This window comes from Stegastes partitus, unplaced genomic scaffold (assembly GCF_000690725.1).
Source record: "Stegastes partitus isolate 25-593 unplaced genomic scaffold, Stegastes_partitus-1.0.2 Scaffold36, whole genome shotgun sequence".
In the NCBI taxonomy this organism is placed as follows: domain Eukaryota; kingdom Metazoa; phylum Chordata; class Actinopteri; family Pomacentridae; genus Stegastes; species Stegastes partitus.
Window position 1 is genome coordinate 974,540 of NW_007577767.1, and position 22,635 is coordinate 997,174.

The window sequence follows — 22,635 nt, forward strand, 5'->3', positions numbered from 1 at the left end:
AACACTGAAGACTTTACATGGGTCATCATAAGGAACTAGAGATACTTCTGGGGACCATGGGGTAGAAATAGATGCTTGGTAGTGATTAATTAAGTTTTTATTTTATCTTATTTTTCACAGGGCTCAAGGTCGTGCTGTCCACCATCTTGAATAGCAAACACGTGCAACTACCTGCACCTGCGATATAATGGTCAGCAGTTCCTGTGGCTTGGCCCAGTTTGCCACTGAGTTTTCCTGTGAAAACCATTATGGGCCAGACTTCAAGGCTGCACTGCAACATCACCACTTTGTCATGAACTAGTCGATCACAAACACTTAAACAAACACTACAAAAACCATAAAACTCAACTTTGGATTTTTTGTGGTTTGGCCCACTTTGGCACTGAACCCATCATATGAGGTGGTAAACAGCTGATTTTTGACAGAAAATATGTCAGTTTGAGGGCAGTTTCAGTTCCTTCAATAATAAGCTGTCGAAACAGTGCATATATGTGTGAACACTTCCTTAAAAAATGACATGATAAGAATCACTGAAATCAAATAGCGCAAGCTGCAAATATTTAATGGCAACATAGTAAGTCAACATATGCAGTGGGACGTGACATGTTAATCACCATGTCTCTCCATTCATTACATGATGCATGTTATACAACAATGAGGTTTTTTTAAAATGTCATAATTAGGTTTTTTTTTTGCCATCAATGTCACATGGACCCCCCGATTCATCTTTATTACACTTGAAGTCCATGGTGTAACTTTGTTAACACTTGGTTCCTTATATCCACAGTTGTCCTCATACAGCTGAAGTCTGCTCCCTTTTGGTCATTCGTGGGTCATTCCTGCTCTCTCTGGAGTAATCAGAGTCACTGATGGAGGGAAACCCAACCCTCTGCTCCATCCATTGGGCGACACTGAGCAGCTTCTTGTCGTGGAGGGCAGGGCCTACGAGCTGTAAGCCAATGGGAAGGCCCCGTCTTGATAATGCCGTAGGCACAGAGACAGCTGGGAGACCTGGGGTGAAGGTTGAAACAAGAGTTGAAAGAAAGTTCATGGAAAAGGCAATGACTAAGATCTTAAAGTTGTTACTTTAGAAAGGAGGGAGAAAGTTTAAAGGAAAGTAAACCTGCTCCTTTAGCTCTCTGAGGTACATTTTAACTCTCTGAACACAAAAACCTGCTGGCGGATTTGAAAGGCATGTTTTCTTTATTATTTTTTTAATTGCCAAAATTACACCATTTATCAAAGAAGCAAGCGCTAAAACCAGAAAGAATCAGAAAGTAACTAATCAAATCTAAGCTTAAAACTGTAACGTTTCATGAACCGTTCACACTAACAGATTATGTACAGCAACTAACTCAGAACTCCTTGGTGCATCTGAGAAGCCGTGACTGAATCAGCTGCGATGAACAGTCACGCGACTAACGTTCAGGAGTAATAAAAAATCCTAGCAAAAGTAGTAAAATATCAATAGAATGCAGAGCCACCATTTATTTTCTACCGAGGGGCATTTGGAACAATTTTGTACATGTTGATTCCAGGATTTGTCAGTTATTGAAAAATAAATTATCAAAGTAATTCAACTTTTTTCCCCCCCACTATAACTGTGTTATGCTGCACAAAAGAAAATATATTTTCGAGTTCTCTCTACTTCTGGCTATAGCTGTTCTGTGTCCATAGAGGTGTAGGACTTTGTGTTGCAGTAAAAAATTAGAGAGGGAAAATGTGATGGTTGCATTAAAAAAAAAAAAAACTGTGAGAAAGAACAATCAGAACCTGCTGTGGTTCAAAAGGTTAAGCTGAGCTGAAATTATGATGTGTTGACTAGGTTATATGTTTTCTTCCAGAGATAAATGGCAAAACGAGGGAACTGCTTGTAGTTACATTAAGCCATTTCCCCTTTTAATTTCACTTTGACATTTATGTTTGAATGGGCCTTTGTTGCAGGATAGAAAATAAGAAGTATTAACTACACTGATGTTGTTTTGGTGAAAGGTTTCTAGTTACAGGTGTGGCTGTGCACAGTACATGTGAGTATCCACAGTGTAGAATATTTCAGTTCCTCCCATACTTCCTTCACATGCATCAGTACTGCCACAGGTTCAGACTGTGTACCTGCCATGTTGGAAGGCTGGGTGAAGACGTCTTCCTGTGCACTACGTGTTCGGTTGTCTTCCTGTGTGAAGTCTTGGTAACAGGCTGCGTCAGCCAGTGTGGTGGGTGTCAGCAGCACATCAACACCTGAGCTGAACACGTTCCTGAAATCGTCTGCTATAAGCCGGCGGACTTTTTGGGCTTTCACAAAGTAGTGCTGGTAGTTCCTGAAAAAAAAAAAAAAGGGTGTGAGAATGTCAATAGATGATTCTTTCTGTTTTCACAGTTCCACTGCCATAAGATAACGTTATTTCCTTTTCGTAAAAAGGTAGCTCAGAAAACAACCAAATCCTCTTGTGACTGTAGAGTCTGATAACAGAGAAAAGGTCATAGTGATAAAGTATCATTCTGGTGCCATGTTGGTGAAGGGAAAACCAAAGCTGAACAAAGGTTCGGGGTGTGGTCTTACTGTTTTAGCAGAAAGTAGTTCCCAGACAGTATCCTCCCTCTGACTACATCGTTAAAGCCTTCATGTCGGGTTGAGGCATACATTGCCTCTGTTGAGCTGTCAGTCTCACTACGGTGACCTGGCCAACAACAACAGAAATCAATTACTTTATTTTTATCATCACAATGTGACATGTTGCAACAGATATAACTGGGTGCAAGATCGATCTAAACCACAAGAACATACTGCAGACGGCTTCGTACCGTATTCTAGACCGTCAAAACGGGCCATGTTAGACGCCACTTCAGCGTGGCACAGGACGTGGTAGCACACAATGGAGTACTGGGTGTGGGGTAGTGACACTTGCTTCACCTGTGCACCTGCCCTCTCAAACAAGTCAGCAACACGACTCCACTGTGCTAGAGTCTCCTCAGACAGCCCTGGGGCATGGTACTCCTGACATAACAAGGGACAGGAAAGACAAGAGGATTTCGAAACTGAATGTATCCGTGTTCATTCAAACATTCACGTATCAAACAATTATTTCAAAATACGTGAACTTTGATTTGATGTCTTTCATCTATCTCTCCATCCAGCATTTAACTGGATATCATTTGTAAATGTAAATTCATTCTTTACTTCTCTGCTCTGTTCTTCATCACAATTTGTTACTTTTTATTTTATTTATATTTCAGGTCTTTCAAAAGTGTTTGAAATTTAGAAAATGAACCAACAAAAATTGCCAACTTTCAGATATAAATGCTGCAGGTCGTTACCAGCAGCAGTTAATTTGCAAATAGAATATATTATAATGAGGCTAATAATACCCTTTATGGCTGCAATATTTATATTACACAATTGCGCTCACCTTAGGGATGCCTACGCAGATGTTCTTGACATCAAAGTTTTCAGGAAGCTCTGCTAGTGATGAGGGGGCAGGAACTGTTGTTGAATCTCTAACATCAAGACCTTGGAGGATACCTGTTGGACAAATCAACACAGTCCCAGGTCTAGTATTGAAGGACAGTATGACAAATGGACAATATGGAAACGCAACAACAAACATTCTTGCCATTATGTCAATAAGTTTAAAGCTTCCCTTAAAAAGACTGATTAAAGAAAAAACAAAAAGAACTAGGTATACGGTTTTCTTTTTTAAAATCAGACAGTGAGTATATTTAAGTAGGAGCTGTTTTTACCTTTTGACATGTTAAGACTGTCACTTCAGTCTTCCTCAGAAACGTCACTGACGTCTGTGGTGACGTGTCTTTATCAGCTGGTGGTTTCTTGGCAATCTGTCAGATTTGCCCGACGGGCCACGCCTCCTGCCGCCCGGTGGTCTCTGCAGGAGAGCGTCTCATGTGTGGAACAGCATGAATGCCCCCTCATCACGGCGAGTCATGCCTCCTCCAGGAAACCACCAGCTGATAAAGACACGTCACCACAGACGTCCGTGATGTTTCTGAGGAAGACTGAAATGACAGTCGAAACACGTCAAAAGGTAAAAACGGCTCTGACTTAAATATACTCACTGTCTAATAGAAAAAGAAAACCGTATACCTATAATCAGAGTAGACAAAATGAACCTAATCACGCAACCAAAATAACTGTCTATTTTTAATGTCTCTTACAAAAAATAATTGTGTGGATTGTTGATATCTAACAAACACTTTTAATGCATTTTTTTCCCATGAAATATTGGCAAACCTCCCTTTTTAATGTTAAACTGTGCAGATTTACATTCACGTTTGCTTGATTGCAATTTTTGGCCTATAGCTGTCTGTTGGTGTGTTAATGCCACCAGCTGTTGATCACTGGGCAGGTATTGAGCCAGTGGTGGCCACAGCAGGACACTGCAGGCCGCTTTATGGTGGCCTGAACCTTTGCACGAGTTCAGACTGCAAGAGCCGCCCCTGTAGAACCTCTTTCTGGACCGTTTTTAAAGGAGAAAAAATGATCTACTCTGGGGAAGGTACTTCTGAAAAAAAAAACTGCTGTGTAGGGCTCAATGCTGATTGGTTAAACTCGGGATCAATTTTCAAGCACCAAGTGCCATTTTTAAGTTTTTTCGAGCAGTAATCTTCTCCTCTCAAATAACGACATTGATAATGTAAAATGTTCCCTACAGGCTAACATAACAAACCTTTGTTCAATTGCTTACATGCTCATAGAACTGGAGTCACGTCCAGTGGCTACTATTTGCTGTTGCTTTGATACACTCAGAGTTAGCTGCCTTAGGTTACAAGAGAAATGAGGACCCACAAGAAAACCATTGCTCTATAGTGCTACTAGTGGCTGAAACTCTGCAGGGTACCTTTGATATCAGTATTCCTTACGATATCTGAAAACACATGTGTGTATAAACCTAAACTCGATGTCAAAGGAAAGACGTGACTAATGACCAACTTCAGAGGAGAAATTAAAAAGTTTAAGTAAACCCAGAAAACATCCAGCTATAAATGCAAGACAGTGAAGCCTAAGAAACTGCCATCAGTGTATTGACAGGTTACTAGTTGATTTCTTACCTAAGGCAATGGCCGCATCATTGACACTGCGTGTCAGTATACCAGGGACATCCATGGAGTTAACCAGGGGGATGAGACCATGTCTGGACAGCAGACCGTAAGTGGGTTTTAGAGCCACAACACCACACAATGCTCCTGGGTTACGGGTGGAACCACCTGTGTCTGAGCCCAGAGCCCTGAAAAATAGCAAACCAGCAAATTTGCACACGTAAACACCATTTTGAATCAAATCTTTCTCTCTGAGTTTTTTTGCGACACTTTTTTGAGGAGTGAATGTGAATGTGCTTCCTCACAGGTAGCTGGTGAGCGAGGCCACAGCTGCAGCGCTTCCACCTGAACTTCCTCCAGTGATGACCCAGTCAGAGTCCTGCACTGCCCCCGTCTGCTCTCTGTAGGGAGCAGCATAGCTCCAGGGGTTCTTTACTGGACCGAAAGTCCCATCGGTGCTGCCCGCACTGGGAGAAAGAAACAATTCAGAAAAAGTACTGTCATTTTTGTATCTGTACAAAGTCATATTTATGTTACATAAAGCAAATTGATAAACAGTCTGGGATGTGCAAATGAATAGCTATTGCCAAAAACATTCTTATATAGATAGAAACAATTACCCCATTGCAAACTCATCCATGTTAGTCTTCCCCATCAGAATGGCCCCTTGGTCAAGGAGCTTCTGGACCATTGTGGCATTGTATGGTGGAGTGTAGTCTGTATCCAAAGTAGTAGCAGGTTATTATTACTGGATTAACATGTAGTCCAACATTTAAGGCACAGCAACTTTTTTACAGAGCTAGTTCAAACAGACCTTTAAGCATCTTGGAGGCACAAGTTGTCTTGATATCCTTGGTGCAGAAGTTGTCCTTGACAGCAAAAGGGATTCCATCCAAAGGACCTTTAGGGACACCTGAAGGAAGACAAGATCAAACTGTAACACCTGTGACGTCACACAGACAGAATAAATCTAAACGCACGACTCCAAACCTTGCAGTAGCCTGGTTTCTGACTGCTGAGCCTGCTTCAGTGCTAACTCCTCTGTCACAGTGATGTAAGCGTTCAGATGCTGTGTTTTCTTGATGCGATTCAGACACTTCTTGCAGAGCTCTGTGGGGGAGATTCTTCCCTCCCTGAGTGCCAAAGACACCTGGAGAACAAGGATGAAACACCAGCGGTGAAGTTTCGTTTAAACTGTTGTTTAACCAACTAATCAATCAAAGTAATCTAGCTAGTCTACATCTTAAATAAATCAGTTATTTGGTCTATAAAATGTATGAAAATAATGAAATATGTCAATCAGCATTTCCTAAAATCCAAAATAACACCCTTGTTCAGAATCCAGAAACATTCAGTTTACTGTTATAGCATAAGAAAGAATACATAAAATATCGCCATTTGAAAAGCTGGAATGAGAGATTGTAGACTATTTGACAAGCAAAATAAATATATTAGTTGACAAGTAGTCGATTATTTATTGCAGCTCTGGTTCTTTCTGAGCCAGCAGCTGCCAATTTCTTTGGCTGCTAACGAACATATTTCATGAGTAGCGTTACAAAGCATGAAAGTTTAGTAGGCCATTACTAGCTGTTCTTCTTTTCCCTGTCTTATACAACATTCACATGTTTCACAGTGAACAGAACGCAGGAAAACCACCAAAGACATGTTAATACTTTTGTCAGAAAACATGTCACTAACAGACTACTGTACTGGAACTACCTCTGAGAAGCAAGCATTGTACTAACCTCCTTTAAAGTCAGGCTGAGCATGTTTGCTGTACTTTAGAGGCAACCTTTCAAATTATCAACAACCTTCGGAGTGTGCAGCAGCAGCAGGCTGCCATGTTTGTTCCAATCGTCACCGTCTAACAGCGCTGTCTGTGATTGGACGGCTGTTGAGGAAGCCGCGCCCTGATTGGTGGAGGCGCTGGCCAGGACACCGGTCGAGCTGAAGGCATGTTACGGAAGAAAAGGACGTTGTTTTGAAATTATTCTAAACTTTGGAATTATTGCATTTCTCGGAACGAGTAGTGACAGATATTTCATAAGAAGAAAATGTTTACAGTCAGAAGGTAGTGGTGGGTTATAACGAACTTGTGAGTGCCTTGCTCTGATGTAGCCTGAGCAGTCATCTCTCTGCACTGTTAGCTAATCTACAGTCCATCAGTTTTATTTTGGACGCTTGTAAGAGTGTAAGGATGAGTTCTGTCAGACATCTAGCGTACAGTAGGTTGTTCTGTCATCTCAGTAAATCAAAAAGTGTGCCCAAGTCAGTTTCCAGTCATGGCAGCCAGACAAGGCTGTTCAGCAGGTCCAGCAGATGCAGGACTATCATGCCTGCCTGGGTCATTGACAAGTATGGAAGCAATGATGTTTTACGGTACACTAAAAACGCTCCTTTCCCCGTCATCAACTATCCCAATGAGGTCATTGTCAAAGTGTTTGCAGCAGGACTGAATCCGATTGATGTCGGCATGAGAGGTGAGTGCATCAGAATTTGACTTGGTCTTAGGTGCACAAAAGTGAACACAGATAAGCTAAAAAAAAATAAAATCAAATATGTAAAAGATTAAAGAAAAGCACGGGTTGCAAGATCAATAGTAAGACTCACAGGACAAATTGAAAGCAACTGTAGAAAAACACAGCTGTTGTAATAATACAATGGAATGGAATTTAGGTGAAGCAGCAGATTGTGCAGGAATGTGCAAAATCTCACAGCATGTAGTGCAAACAACTTGAAATGTGTCAACAGATGTTAATAATCCAATTCAAAAGCTGTGTGTTAATGTGACACATTGAGTCAATGTGGTGTGGGGAGAGAGGTAAAGTCACCGGGGCCTCTGGTTTTGTTGATGAGGCCAGCTACTGTTGGGATGAAGCTGCTCTTGTGTGACGAGGTTCTGGTCCTGATGGATTCCTGCCAGAAGAGAGTGGCTCAGTTTGTTTCCTGTGTGGGAGTGATCTGAAACAACCGTTGTAGCATATATCAGTTTCTTGGAGGTGTGCAGGTCCTGGAAGGTCAAGGGATTTCGCAGTCACCTTTTCGGTTGAGCAGGTGACACGCTGCAGTCTGGCCCTCGCCCTTAGCGGTGGCAGCAGCATACCAGGCGGTGATGGAGGAGGCGAGGATGGACTCCATGATGGAGGTGTAGAAGTGTACCATCATTGTTTTTGGCATGTTGAACTTCATCAGCTGCTTTAGGAAGTACGTCCTCTGCTGAACCTTCTTGATGATGTAGCTGATGACTCCTACTTGGGGTCCTGGGTGACGATGGTGCCCAGGAAGCAGAAGGGTCGACGGTGGAGTCACACAGGGTGATGGGAGCGAGGGGGGCTGGGTCCTTCCTGAAATCTACAATCGTCTCCACTTTCTGCAGACAAGAGTGCGCCAAGTTGTTTTGCCTGAAACAGGTCACAGGATGTTGAAGCTCTTAGACTTGTGACTCGAAGTGCAGCAGTTTGTATACTGGAGAAGAGCAAAGCTGAAAGGACACAGCTTTGTGGTGATCAGGTACTTATAGTCCAAAAATTGGAAACATGTTTCCTCAGCTTCACATGCTGCTTGCTGTCAGCAGAGCAGAAGTGATGGTGTTGAGAATAAAAGAAGTGTTGGAGACTAGTGACTATAACAACAAGGATCCAATAAAAAAAAAAACACATCAGATATCCAAGCTTAGATATAAAATGTTTGACTGGAGTTGTAAAGTTTTTTTTTTCTTTTTTGAGAGAAGTATAATTGAGATGCTGTTAAAGGGATGTTTGCTGTGTTTTGATGTTTAAAAAAAAAAAAAAAAAAACTAAACTAAACTAGAAAAAATCATCCAAACCATCATCCCCTCCCACACAGCCTCAGCTTGTTTTACCTCTCTGCCATCTTCAAGGAAGTGGTGGGTTACTGTAGGGGTGGAAGAGGGGCAGCTGCAGTGAGCGTGTCTAAGGGTTGTGTGATGTAAATGTAAGTTTAACTAGCTTGATTGTACTCTGACTGTATTATACCATAAAATGTTATTTTGTCCCAGCCATGTTTTCATGTTAGTTGTGATAAAGCAATATGAAAACTAGAATCCAGTAAACTCTGTTTCCAGGTTGGTGATCAGTGACCTGAGACATGTTTTATTACATAAATACCTTGTTAAAACCATCCTCTCTAATCTTATGTAATTTAATTAATGGCATTAAAGCACTTATCCTATTTTGAGTAATTAAATGACCAAAAAAGAATTCACTGAATCTGGGCTTCCCCCTGGGGATCAGGGTCTCCAGGTCAGTTGCCTCATCGCTCAGCTGGTAATCCAGACTTGTACTTAAAGAGGAACACCCTCATTAACAGGAAAGCCCAGGTTCTTATGTAGGCATGTAGGATTCTACAGTGTAAACCAGCTTGGGAAGTGTCTTGTGTGGGAGTACAGCTGAGGCTGCTGGGAATGTCCCCAACTGGAGAAGTACTTAGATGCAGAGCTGAACATTTGATGAAGCTGTTTTTGAAATCACAATACAACTATAACCAAATCGCAAGTAAAATGTGTCACAATGTACTGCCCTAAATATAGTAGTGTTGTGCTACAGAGATGCCCCGGCTCACAAATCACAATCTGCCGAGTCCAGACATAAAGGACCATGCTTGTTTTCAGCAGAAATCCAAATTTTAAAATTTGTTTCAGTCAAAATTAAATGCAAAAATTACTATTCCAACTCAAATCTTGAGTCATGTTGCAATGCCAGTATCTGTCCAAATAACTGTCCCATTCCTGGTGAGACTGAAAGCATTCCAAAAATTGCTTTTTTAATCCTACTATTTGCTCATCTTTGACTGTGCTCTAACTGTACGCTTTGGCAGTAATCAGATACTTTCTCTTTGTCAGGTGGCTATGGTGCAGCTACGATGTCTATGAAGAGAGACCCTCTGAAACTAAAGCAGTCAGGCAGCGAGTTCCCTCTCATTCTGGGAAGAGACATGTCTGGGGTCGTCATGGAGTGTGGCCTGGATGTGAAGTACTTCAAAGAAAGAGATGAGGTAAAGATAGCAAACAGTAGATTAGCAGAAGTGAAGTGAGTCACGTATGAATATGAGTGTTAAGTATGAAGTCAAAGAGACCATAAACATCCAGCTGCAGCAACAGTGAGTAAAAACAACTTCAGACAAGACAGATTAGACAAGAACCTTTCAGTCACATCACAAAACTATGAAAACACAAGACCTGTGCTAGTGAATATTATGGTCTGAAGTCACATGGTGATGGCTGAGTCAGTGTTTGGCAGGACCGTTGTTAGCATGTCAGTGGTGCAAGCATTTGGCGCTGTAATAATGTGGGAGGGTTTTCTTGGCTTGCATGAGGCTGTGTAATGCCATCTGAGCTTCACCACCACAGAAGATGTGAGCACTGTGGGTGACCTAGTTCAGCCACTTCTGGCTACAGTGTGTGCTTTGTCACTGCCATCCTTCTTCCAGGATTATACAACGTCATTTGAGCCTGGCTTAGAAAAATAGCATGACGTGACCCTTCTTCATATCTCAGCCCAAAACAACTGTGTGGAATGAGGGGGAATGAGCTCTGGCAACAAGCTGTGGGATTCTCTTGAGTCTTGTGCAGTTTGCTCTGGGCTGCCCAGGTGGCTGTTTGAACCATAAATAGGATTCAGCTCCCCCAGCCTTTTTTTGATAGCCTTTAAATGAAACTTGTGGCATTGTGCTATTATGTTATGGTTGCCACGGTGCCTTCACCTCTCAGCCTCTGAGCCTGCCAGTTCAGCCACTTAGCTCTTGTCAGCACTCGTGCCAAAGTAATTCTAGATTAATTAAGTAAAGGATGCTCTGACCTTAAATACAGTGCACAGACATAGTAACTAAACCACTCCCTATATTTAGCGTAACAAGGCTGTTAATACTAGCAGGTTATCTGGAATCAGAATGTGCTTAGGTAACTCTGAATTAACCAAAAAAATAACCTCACAAACTGGTAAGGCTGCTCAGTAGATAGCACGTCCAGCTCATCCATCCATTTCTAACTGCTTTACCCTGTGTTGGGGGGACATAGGGTGACAAGCAGGATGCACCCTGAGCAGGTTTATCACAGGGCGACAACACAGGAAGAACGTGCAAACGCTCCGACCCTGACATTCAAACCCAGGACGCTGTAGCTGTGAGGTGACGGTGTTACCACCCATGTGCAGTTCGTAGACTGTAGATAGACAAACCGTCTCTGATGCCATTCACACATTTCCTGAAGAGTGTTTTTGAAACTCAATGGGATGTCTGTCACCCTCTTGGCAGTGTCTCACTTCCCTCAAACCGCCGCTCAGAAAAGCTATGAGTGATGCCACAGAGGCTTTGTTCAGTTTTATATCCACTTAATGGAATTGATTCATTTTGGAGCCACTTGTGTTTGGTTCATTTGTTGCACTCGGAGGTTGCTGCTTGCTGCAGTCTTTCAGCGCTAAATAAATAAAAACTTTATTTTTTAGTTAGTTTCTGTGCACCATGTCTACAGCACCAGCTGGATTGTTGGTTTGAAGTCATGTTGACATTGTTGTCGTTCTAGCGATCTAACTAGTGAGGTCTGGCAGCAGAGGCAGGAGGCGTAGGATTGACTGAAAGGTGGAGGCCCTGAATGTTTCACTTGACATAGTGATGCTCATTTTTGACAGTGTTTCAATAGTTATGAAACAGACAACAGTTTGAGAATGAAACTTATTGTTAGTTGCAGTATATTTACTGAACACAATATTTATTGTACTCCACACAGAAAACTAAGATCATGTAATTGTTACAGTAGAGCAGCAACATTGATTGTATTAGTTGTCAGCTAAATTATTTGCCAACCATTTGGATAATGGAGTCATTGCTTCTGGTAATTTTTTAAGAAAAGAAAGACTAACATATTACACAACTGCAGCTTCTTAAATGTAAAGTTTTCTGGTTTCTTTCCCCCTCTATGACAGTAGACTGAATACCTTTGGGTTGTGGACAAAACAAGACTTTGGCTTTGGGGAGCACTGATTGACTTTTTCTTAATTTTCTGACATTTTATAGACCAAACAACTAATTTATTAATTTTTAAAAAAATTGTAAGTTGCAGCATTAGTTTACAGTCAACCAGTTCCATCTCACATATGTTTTAAATTGTATGTTATGTTCAGTGATCTTCATGTACTAATCCTGGAAGTGCGTCTGTGTGTTTGTGTCAGGGCTAACCGGATCTTTAAATAGGCCTGTTTTAACGCTTCATGAGGTCATACCCACTTTTTACATACTCGTTGACTCATGCAGTGACTCATGTGTGACATTACACATGTTACTGCACTTTTGACAAGAGATGTAACAGCTTCTTGTGCAGTCTCAATATATGAAACAACTAGCTGTACACTAATGCAGACGAATGTAGGTGTTGTTTTGTAGATTTTCTGCTAATGAATGTTGTGTTGTTGTTGTTGTCTCCCTCAGGTGTGGGCTGCCATCCCCCCGTGGAAACAGGGCACCTTGGCTGAGTTTGTGGTGCTGAGTGCCAATGAGGTAATGCTGAACTGATGAACATCTGCGTTTTGAGTGACGTTTTTCATGTTTATTTCTCCACTTTGTGTTTAAATGTGCTTCTGTTATTGGGAAGTTCATATATTCAGCGGTGTCACATCTAGTTCATCAGTTTCCTCTTTGTTGATTGCGGTTTATCGTAAGTGACACAGTTCACCAGTTTCAACATCAGTACACCAAATCTACAGCAATGTTTCTTTATTTAAAATGAAGAGGTTAACTGCTAGTTTAAATGTGAAACTTAGCTGAATCTAATTATAAGGACCCACTGAGTACATCATAGAAAGGTGTTGAGGCAGTGCTGCTCTTCTAACTGCATCTATTATTAATGTGTGCTTTGCGTAGGTTTCCCACAAACCAAAGTCGCTGAGCCACGTAGAGGCAGCAGCCATCCCCTACGTGGCAACCACTGCCTGGTCAGCTCTGGTTAATACTGGCGGGCTCAGTAAGGACAACTGTGCCAACAAGCGGTGAGGGAACGTGGGCAACCGCTGCTGCGAACACACAAAATTTCCTCCTGTTGTAAATCCCCGTCTATCCCCAAAGAAGCTCCCTGTCTTTGATCTAGTCAATTATTCCACTCGTCGCTCCTCCTGAGCCCCTTGTAGAGCGCTCCTTAATGAGCCTCTGTGTGATGTGCTGCGGTTCTCTGGCAGCGGCTCCGACGCTCCTTTACACTGCAGTGAACCTGACACAGTAAAGCTCCGAGCGGCTTTGACATGAATCTTAATGAGGGAGATTCTGTGTGGAAATAGTGCAGAATACGTTGTTGACACATGCATTGTACAGCAGATGTGTGCTTTACCTCTGCCCCGCAGGATTTTGATCCTTGGAGGGTCCGGGGGAGTGGGGACATTTGCTATACAGGTACGTGTGAAAAGGTGGATGATGATGGCCAAGCTGCTTGTTTTATATTTGATGTTATGGTGTGACATTTTCAAGTGAATCAGACAAAAAAACAACAACTCCCTGCCGCCAATACAAAAATGAGTGATGATTACTCATCCACCCAACAATAGCACTGAATGAAAAACCCCCCACTAGATTTCTAACGTCTGTGTGGCCTGTCAGGCTTCAGACTGTGTCACTTACCTCGACCTGAATACTCTAGCTCACATTACACAGACGTAACATTTGATCTCATTAATTTTACATTCCCTTTGCCTCTCAAACATTAGGCTACACTCTGTTCCTTACAATGACTCAGTTGTTTGTTTTGTAGTTTGAACCAAAGTGGTACAAGTGATAGCAGAACTGTATCCCTTTTTAACACACTCTAGAATAAACATGCTCTTATTAGTAGTTAGAGCCAACGTTGTTGTTTGTCTCCAGATGCTAAAGGCCTGGGGAGCCCATGTAACTGTGACCTGCTCCCAGAATGCCGAGCGGTTCGTCCGGGAACTCGGGGCGGACGACGTGGTGGACTACACTTCTGGACCTGTTGAGGAGCCACTCGGTGAGCTGGAGAAGTAAGAGAATGCCCCCCACACACAAACCTCCCTGCTGCTGCTGCACTCAGCTCATTAGTGTGGGAAAACTGAGCCCTTTAATTTTCTAGCAAAACTTAATCGCACTCACACTTTCTTCATTTTTCATCTACCCAATGATTCTTTTTTTTTTTGACTTTTTTTTCATGCCCACACTTTTCTGTCTCTTTACACTCAAGATTTGACCTGATCCTGGATAACGTTGGGGGCGACACAGAGCGTTGGGCGATGAATCTGCTTAAGCCTTGGAGTGGCAGCAAATATGTCACCCTTGTAACCCCGTTCCTCCAGAACACCGACATGCTGGGTTTGGCTGACGGCATGGTGAAGACTGCAGCTACAGTGGCCACCAAAGCTCTAAAGGTAATGACGTGTGAATGATGGCATATTTATTGTTGTTCCCCTTTTTCTGAACTGAGCCAGTTGCAACATGTTGTGACCACACTGTGCTTTGCAGAATTGCATGTATGCTGCTGTTGCTTTTTGCTGTAAGTACAGTGGTTATTGTCGTCATATCCTCTATTGCATGAATCACTTTTGCACTTTTCTGTACGTAGGCACTTGATTGCAGGACTTTGAATGGTAATAAAATAGGGCTAAACAATTAATCAAATAATAATCACAGTCACCGTTTTGATTTCCCGCAATTTCATGAACGTGATCGACGGTGACATTGAAGTTTACAATGTAGGCTCTTGTCCTAGCTAGTGTCTACTGTTAACCTGCTTGTGAGATGGTAGGTAATATTGGTAAAGTTCAGTGTCTATGCCTGAGCCGATGTTCAGCAAGTGAGGCGTTTTGGGTTTATTTATTTGATTTGTTTTGCCTCCAGTGCACTGAATTCAGGTGAGAATTATTCTAAGTCTGATTTTGATGCAAATATTTGTGCTCAAGCAGAAATGTAGCACAACTTGGAAGCAAAAGTAGTGCTCTGTTTATCTGAATGTGAAAGTGCAATAACAATATTTTGTCCCTAAAACCAGTGAATAACTGATCTGAGTATTGATCAAAAAATTCTTAATTATTATTCTGGCTATAATCGAGCAGCCCTTTAAAGGATTTTTACATTGTTGTATTACAGATCAGAACACTGGTAGAATACACTCATATACTGTATGATTACAGAACATCTAGTGTGATAACCACAAGTATTAATCTTCAGCAATAGGAGCCTTTATTCATTTTTTTTCCAAAAATGTGTTTTGGCCATTTTCTGAAAATATTCCAATCATTTATAAATATCATCAAAATGTGTGTGGTGTTTATAGTTGCACACATGCTGCTACAACTTCTCAGAGTGACACTTACTAGTACAAAAATAGTCAGTCCAGTAATAATTAGTCCCAGTTCTGGGCTTGTTGTTGAACACAATTGTTCCACTGTTTTGCAGTTAAGGTTGAATGGATACATGAAGGTATCTAGAATTTTTCTGGGTTTCAGCTGATGTGGTTCTGATTATGGACAATCTATAGACTTTAACACTCCCATCAGCTTTCAGAAGTCATAGCACCTCTTTCTTTTTCTCCAGCTGTGGCCACAGAAGAGTTTGTGACATCTTCAGTTTTGAATAGTGTCCGTGTTACGTCCCTGTGAGCTCGGGGATGAGGGGAGTAACAAGAGTAAGAATGAAACTGGGTAAAGGGACCAGGAAACTGTTTGTTCAACAAAAAACTGGATTGATTTTACAAACAAAGGGAAAACAAAACATGCAAACCAGAGCGAGCTCCCTGGAAACAAAACCGATCCAAAGGTCACCAACAACTCAACAACCGCAGAGTCCTCAGAGTCGCTGATATCAGGCCCAACACCACAAACGCCACCACCTCTGTCTGCCAATCTGGCTCTCTCTGGACACGATGATCAGGCTGGCTACTCTTTTCAATTGTCTCTTGATTAGTGCAGATCAGCTGCACCTGGCCACTCCCTCTGGGCACCACCTGAAAGGGATTCACACACAAACGACACCAAACCTCGTCCCCAAGGGCCGTAACAGTCCTGGAAACCTATTTATGCAGTTATAGGTGCAGAGTAAAGGCAGTTGAGGGAACGATAAGATTTACTCATCAGTCCTAACTTAACACTGATTGTACTTTTTTTTGTTTTTTACCATTGGACTGTGCCTCTCTGTCACCATTTCCCATGCTCCAGTTCTTTTTATAGATGAATTGAATCTCGAGTGGAGTGAAAATTAATCTTTATTAGCAAAGCTGTTGTCATAACACACACCCACAAATACCACAGTGTTGTAATGTGCTACATTTTTTTTGGTTCACATTGTGGGCCAGTGTGGAAGCAATGATACTGACTGAAGTTGTTTATTTCATTGTGCTCCAAGCGCTCCTGTGAAATAATGTCTTTAATTGTATAATATTTGCAAAACAATAGTAAAAGCCATTGTGTGCAATCATAACTCAGTTTCCCCATCCAGTGCATATTTTCTCCAGGTCCCCATTTAAATCTTACTAACATTTGACTTTATATCTGAACACAGACTGTATTATGACAGACATGAACAGCACAGCCACCGTGGACCTTAGTTGAGAATAACTACTCAAATGTGAAGTAATCTGGTCCAAATAGAAGATTGGAAACTGTGTGAGAGGAACTGCGTGAGAATGCCACATTCATTTCCTTTCAGATAAAAGAGGAAGCTATTCTTTGCTGATGTCTCAGATGTTCCAGCTATTGTGGTTAAAATGTTTGTAGTGTGAACAGTTGCAACTGCCACCAAGACACAGGTGTTAAAACGTCAAACCTCATTAATGAGGTGCTGATAAGGGCAAATATAAAATACAACGTCATTCACCACAACTTATTATTGCCTTGTCACCCCACTCTGTTGTACCACAGACGCACAGGCGCACCAGAGGAAGCAGCACTCTGTCTTGTACCCACTGTGGTGAAAATCATGCAGAGCAACGTTTGCATGCAGGGCTTTTGTGTGTGTGCATCATTGTTTCCACCTCCTTTTGACCACATAAGCCACAGTATGAACTCACTCTGGCATGTGTCACTGCTGTTTGCGGTGGTGAAGTACTTTGTATTAATACATGTTAATAGGTGTTTCTGTGTGGGTGTGGCAGAACAATGTCTGTCCGTTATTAGTTGAAGTCATTTTCATGTTTTCTAGGATTTTACCTGGAGAAGTATCAAAGGTAACAAAGGTGTCTGGATATTCAAAGGAACATTTGTCAATTTGTGAGGGAAGAGAGTGGGAGTTAATTCACTGAGTAACCGGTGAACCCCAGTACTAGTTCTAGTGCAATGCAGACATGTTCAAATGATTTCCATTGCAATTGAAAGCAACAGTGAAACTGTGTTTTTTTTTTAAACGCTTCTTCCTGCTACAGGATGTGAGTTTAAAGAAGGATGGGTAACCTAAAAAAGTAGTTCAAAGTTTCAAAAGACTTTGCTCATAATCTTTAACTGTTCTGTATTCTGTAGTTTGAATGTGAATGAATTGTGGCCACAGTGACACAGGTATTGGAAACAAGCAAAAATGAAAATCTCAGCACCACTATTTTTCTTCCTAATTTCTTATTGTCAGTGTTTTTAGTTTCTCAAAAGCCCAAATAGATTTTTTGCTCTAAAAATATTTTCATATTAGTAGTGGATCACATGAATATTGTAAATTGAATGAAGAACAATATTTTCAAATCAAATCAATCAAATCAAATCTAATCAGGTTTATTGTCATGTTGCTGTACATACACAGTAGTACAGGCAAGATGAGATATTGTTTCTTCAGGATTATTCAACCAGCAAGTTTTTCATGTATAGCATCAATATTATTGTCCTAGAATTAAAATCTGTGCAATATTATGACTAGCCCATAATTCTTTGTTGTGCTGAGTTTTTTAGGGTCTTTTGTCCTCTTGCAACTCTGCTGTTATCAGCCTGGTTTTCAGCAGCACCCAGTTGTTCTCAGCTAAAAAGCTCTTTTTAAACCCAACTGCACTCCATCTACTCAGGACCAAACAATAGACAAAGTCAGTGACTACGACGTGAACACAGTTGAGTATTAACAGTTAAGTAGAAGCTGACTGAAAACAGCTAAAACAACAGAGATTATGCGACTTTCATTCACCAGGTGGACAGAAAACACGCCTTGAGATCATGCTAATGTTATTCTGTGCTGTTTGATGTGTAAATAGGCGGCTGCTTGCGAACACATATGTCATAGAAACTTTCTGCTGTATTTGCAGCTTGTTTCAATGACCCCAAGATGCAAGGTTCACTCAGTGGCTTATCTTTTACTCAAGAGTATTTTTGCAGCATTTGAACCACAAGCATTCTTTAAAAATGTTCCTATTATCTATGAAGCCTGTAAAAAGATAAACCAACCATATGTTAGTCCATCATGCTTCCAAGTAAACCTTAAGGTAAACCGGTCATGGATTAAAATGGGCTGGGGAAGCTCCAGAAAAACTTTCCCTTCTGTGTTTCTCATTAGATGTGCAGTTTTGTGACGGTGTTAAACTGAGCGGTTTACCCCTGAGGTTAACAGAAAGACATAGCCAGTGTGTGCGCATGTGTGTGTGTGCAGCCGCGGAGTCTCTTTCCTTCCTTTGCAACAAATAATAAAAGTATCTTCTTTCTCTCTAGCTCTTTTAATCCCTTTTCTCTTCTTCTTAGGTGTAACCAGATAGGACAGTGTGTGTGTATGCAGTGTGTTACCTACAAAATTTTTGTTCTATTTTCGTTCCCATAGAAATGGAATGAACAGCCAGGGGGCCCACAAGCACCGCTCAACATCATCATCTGAACTCTTTCAGTAGAACTGTGAATGGCTTAGCTTTCTCTTCCTGGTCACACCTTGTGCCTCAGACAATGTAACAGTAGAAAGCCTGGGAGGTGTGCTCCCACAGGGAGGATCTAATTCACTCAATCATTGTCTCTCATTAGCACCCACACTGTTCCTGTAATCAGAACAACAATCTCTGACTGATTGTTAGGACTGAAGCTGAAGAAATTTTTATTTTGAGGTGCTGATGTATAATTTCAGTGTTTTGCTGTCATCGGTACAAGTTGTAAAATTCTCTCAGATGGCCCATGTGGCTTCTGCGAAGAGCAGAATGGTGACAGCTCTGTGTAAAATGAATGGGAAGGGATGTACTGTGTGAGTATAGAGACAGGAAGCAAAGCACGCCGTATAGATGTAGATACAGATCTTTGTCACATGAACAAACTATGTAAAGTGTAAGTCAGAGGAAAAGTACAGTGCAGACTTCTGACTTGGTTGTCACACTGTCCTAGTTTCTAAATAGGCCTGAAGGAAACATGTTAGATAACTTCAATTTATATGTCTACACACACACACACACACAAGGTCAAACAGAACAAAAGACCGAGTCATCTCATTACTCCTTTTGTCAGGAGTTACAGGGAATCCTGCCCTGCTGTTAAAGACTTCAGGGAAATCTTCTCCAACGGGTCACCTGACACACTGAGACTGTTTGGGTTCAGGTCAACAGAGAGTATTGGAGTTTTCCATGACACAGAATACAGCATTAGCATTTCTGTGTTGTATGTATGTAATAAAAGTTAAGGAACAGTCTTGTTTCACTGGGCTGCACCTCTTCTGTTCAACATTAGCTCTGTTGGGAAAATATAGTAAACTATTGAAGAACTACAGATTAGAAATAAAGTACACTCAAAGAATCTGTGTTTAGTTAGTGTGCCGAAAACACAAACTATTTACATCCATAAAACCATTCACTTGCCTGGAAAAAAGCCACCCATTTACAAGTCAAACAAGAACGCAGATGTTACAACCTTAACCCCGATAATTGACATGGAAAAAAGGCAGGTACATCTTCACTTGCATGGGCTGTGTATACACAGACATCCTAATTAGTGTTTGCTTGGCTAAAAGCTGTCTAAGAAGCACATAAACATGTTGATTTGCTTCAGAGCCATTAGACTTTTAAGCCTGTTTAACAGCCGTCTGTGTTGCCATGGGAGGCAACAGTGACCAAATAAGGCAGCGGTGACAAAACTCAGGCAGAACTCTGTGGACTAGTAAGCCAGAAAAATAAATGGTGAGAAGACAAAGGTTTTGATTAGTGTATTGTACGTATCCAGCAGTTCATCAGACACAAAACTACTTACTGTGCTTTTTACTCATTTTCATGCCTTTTCTGTTGTCTGTCTGTTGTCTTGTAGCACCTATATAAGGGAGTTCACTACCGCTGGGGATTCTTTGCACCTTGTGGTTCTGCACTGGATGAAGTAAGGGACATGGTGGATGCAGGACAGGTATGATGCCAGATTTATCCTCTCTGAACCGTTTACTGACTGTGAGTGAATAGAAACGGACTTCTGTTTCCTTCCATCTTTATTATTGTGTGCACATTACATTCTCACAAACGTACATTTTAAAATAAGATTGGAGGTGGCGTAGCAGTTCTTTCAATTATTCACTATCTTTGTGAAATGCATGAGTCAAAAAGTAATTGGACAATGAGTCACGTTATATTCCATATAAATACATTAAACATTTGAATAGAATAGAATAGAACTTTATTGATCCAATTGGTGCAAACCTCAAGGAAATTATTGAAATGGGTGATCCAGTGTGATAGACTACACTGTATGCAGTAAGAGTGTGTGTGGTTTAACTGAAGCATGTCACCCTTTATGCAGATAACACCCTTCTGTCTATTTCAGTTGCTCACTTGAACATGCTCCTGGAAAAACACAATTTAAATGCATAAAATGAAGCCTGAAGCAAATGAGGAAGAATTACTCGTCTTGCATGATGGAAAGTTCACATACAGCGAGACAAGCCTTAACATACTGTCTATCATTCATTATTGAGATGGAAGGCTTGTGTGACCTCTGCTTAGACCTCCTCTGTCTGCTCTCTGTCAGATCCGGGCCGTGGTGGAGGAGACGTTTCGCTTCTCGCAGGTTCCCCAGGCCCTTGACAAGGTGGAGAAAGGTCACGCCCGAGGAAAGACTGTGGTAGAGATCAGCAAAGGGGGGCAAGACTTTGAGCACTGACTCTTGAAGCGTGTGTGCAATTTTCTTTTGCACAATTATGAAACAAACTGAATGAACGTAATTTAAAATCAAGGTTTCAACTTATTATACACACAGGATGCTTCTCCAATCTGTGGCTTTTGTACTTATGTCTTCTTAGAAACGTTTGCCTCAATGAATAATAAATAAGCTACTAAAAGGAAAGTCATTTAACCACTGTCAGTTTGTTTAAAGAGCAATTGTGAGTAATTTCTGACTAGATGTTAGATGTTTATTCTCAGAAAACATTATGACTTAGTCACCGTCAATGTCATAAACACTCGCTGAGGACTTCACAGTGTACATGTTACATAAGGGAAGAATTTAAACTACGTGTTTTGACTTTGGTACAGCAGTTTTATGCTCAGTGACATAATTAACAACAACAAAAATGATAATACTACAAAACACGGCCGGTGGATGTTGCTAAATCAATTCACTGAATAAAACCAAACAAGGATAACAGAGTGACATTATAGAACACGCTTGAATGGTTACAGTTTGTCCTCGATGGCTGCACAACAATATGCCACTTCTCTAAAAGAAAATAAGTTCCGTATATAGAGGCTGAACAAAATAACATCAGCACCTGTTAAAATGATGAACTTCTATACGAAAGTGCTGCTTTATGATGCTCAAGTTTGCTTAAGAGGCGTTACTTCACCTCTAGCGACACAAGTGCAGTGTATTACACTGTGTTGTTTAGTTTCTCATTGTGTATCTCAGATGTTTGAGACTAAACTTGGGAGGAAATTCCTCTTTTTATTCTGCTGTTGGTTTTAACTATGATTGTTGTTGTTATTGTGAAGAAACATTTCATTTTTTGCAACTAAACAAAACATAAGAACATAAATCTGTTTCTTTGCACCAGATCATACTGGAGTGTTTACATGACAACTACCTTGATGTTTGTTTTTAAAAAAAAATGTTTTCTTAAAAAACAAAACAAAGCAAAACAAGAAAAGACAGAAAATCTCTTTTTTTATTTTAATGTGTAACAGTTTTCTCAAAAATGTACAATCAACAGTGGGCAGCATGTGTTTTAAAATGTAATCTCCATCTATACACTTGATGCTTATATACACGCTAATGCAGTAAAGTACACTTTGTGTAAACGTGTAAAAACGTATAAAGGCTGAGAAAGATATCAAAACTTTACAATAGATCGTTCTGATCTACAGTAATTACAAAAAGAAAACATCTAAATCTACAGAAATCTTTGGAGTGAAGGCACGTCAGACTTCATATTGCAGCTGTCAGTATACATTCATATTTGCCAACATGATGATCAGAAAACTGACTGAGAAACCATGTAGAAGTACCATAAGGTTGGAGAAAGGTTTGCAGCATTGAGACAGGGCTGAGTTCTCACTACGTGCAGTGAAAACATGGAGAGGAGTCTTTGGTATGCAGTGTTTGGAATCTAAATGGCTAAAAAAGCAAAACATTTTACATCGCTCATTTATTCTGAAAACACAAAACATTATTTCATCGAATGCTGTGTGAGTGCATGTTCAAAGTTGGGTTAATGGTTATGATGTTGATC

The 22,635-nt window shown here is 40.9% G+C and overlaps 2 protein-coding genes across 2 annotated transcripts; one reads left to right on the forward strand and one right to left on the reverse strand.

Moving 5' to 3' along the window:
* Positions 1-531: 531 nt before the first annotated feature.
* qrsl1 (glutaminyl-tRNA amidotransferase subunit QRSL1) lies at positions 532-6,881 on the reverse strand. Its single transcript, XM_008302337.1, has 11 exons — positions 6,798-6,881; positions 6,043-6,202; positions 5,867-5,965; positions 5,673-5,769; positions 5,358-5,519; positions 5,065-5,240; positions 3,408-3,520; positions 2,803-2,995; positions 2,561-2,678; positions 2,113-2,318; positions 532-1,011 (listed from the first exon to the last, which is right to left on the reverse strand). The coding sequence occupies exons 1-11, from the start codon at positions 6,819-6,821 to the stop codon at positions 794-796; spliced, it is 1,566 nt and encodes a 521-aa protein (XP_008300559.1). The 5' UTR covers positions 6,822-6,881; the 3' UTR covers positions 532-793.
* A 132-nt stretch (positions 6,882-7,013) lies between these two features.
* On the forward strand, positions 7,014-21,254 carry rtn4ip1 (reticulon 4 interacting protein 1). The gene is made up of 9 exons (XM_008302348.1): positions 7,014-7,532; positions 9,914-10,065; positions 12,493-12,561; positions 12,925-13,049; positions 13,398-13,446; positions 13,912-14,048; positions 14,246-14,429; positions 20,232-20,324; positions 20,940-21,254. The coding sequence occupies exons 1-9, from the start codon at positions 7,250-7,252 to the stop codon at positions 21,069-21,071; spliced, it is 1,224 nt and encodes a 407-aa protein (XP_008300570.1). The 5' UTR covers positions 7,014-7,249; the 3' UTR covers positions 21,072-21,254.
* The last annotated feature ends 1,381 nt before the right edge of the window (positions 21,255-22,635 follow it).

Coding starts and splice junctions, on each gene's coding strand:
- qrsl1 (XM_008302337.1), bottom strand. CDS start 6,821: ATGCTCAGCCTGACTTTAAAGGAG. Junction 3,521..5,064: donor TGATGCGGCCATTGCCTTAG/GTAAGAAATCAA, acceptor TTTGTCCAACAG/GTATCCTCCAAGGTCTTGAT. Junction 2,319..2,560: donor AACTACTTTCTGCTAAAACA/GTAAGACCACAC, acceptor TTTTTTTTTCAG/GAACTACCAGCACTACTTTG.
- rtn4ip1 (XM_008302348.1), top strand. CDS start 7,250: ATGAGTTCTGTCAGACATCTAGCGTACAGTAGGTTGTTCTGTCATCTC. Junction 10,066..12,492: donor ACTTCAAAGAAAGAGATGAG/GTAAAGATAGCA, acceptor TGTCTCCCTCAG/GTGTGGGCTGCCATCCCCCC. Junction 20,325..20,939: donor ACATGGTGGATGCAGGACAG/GTATGATGCCAG, acceptor GCTCTCTGTCAG/ATCCGGGCCGTGGTGGAGGA.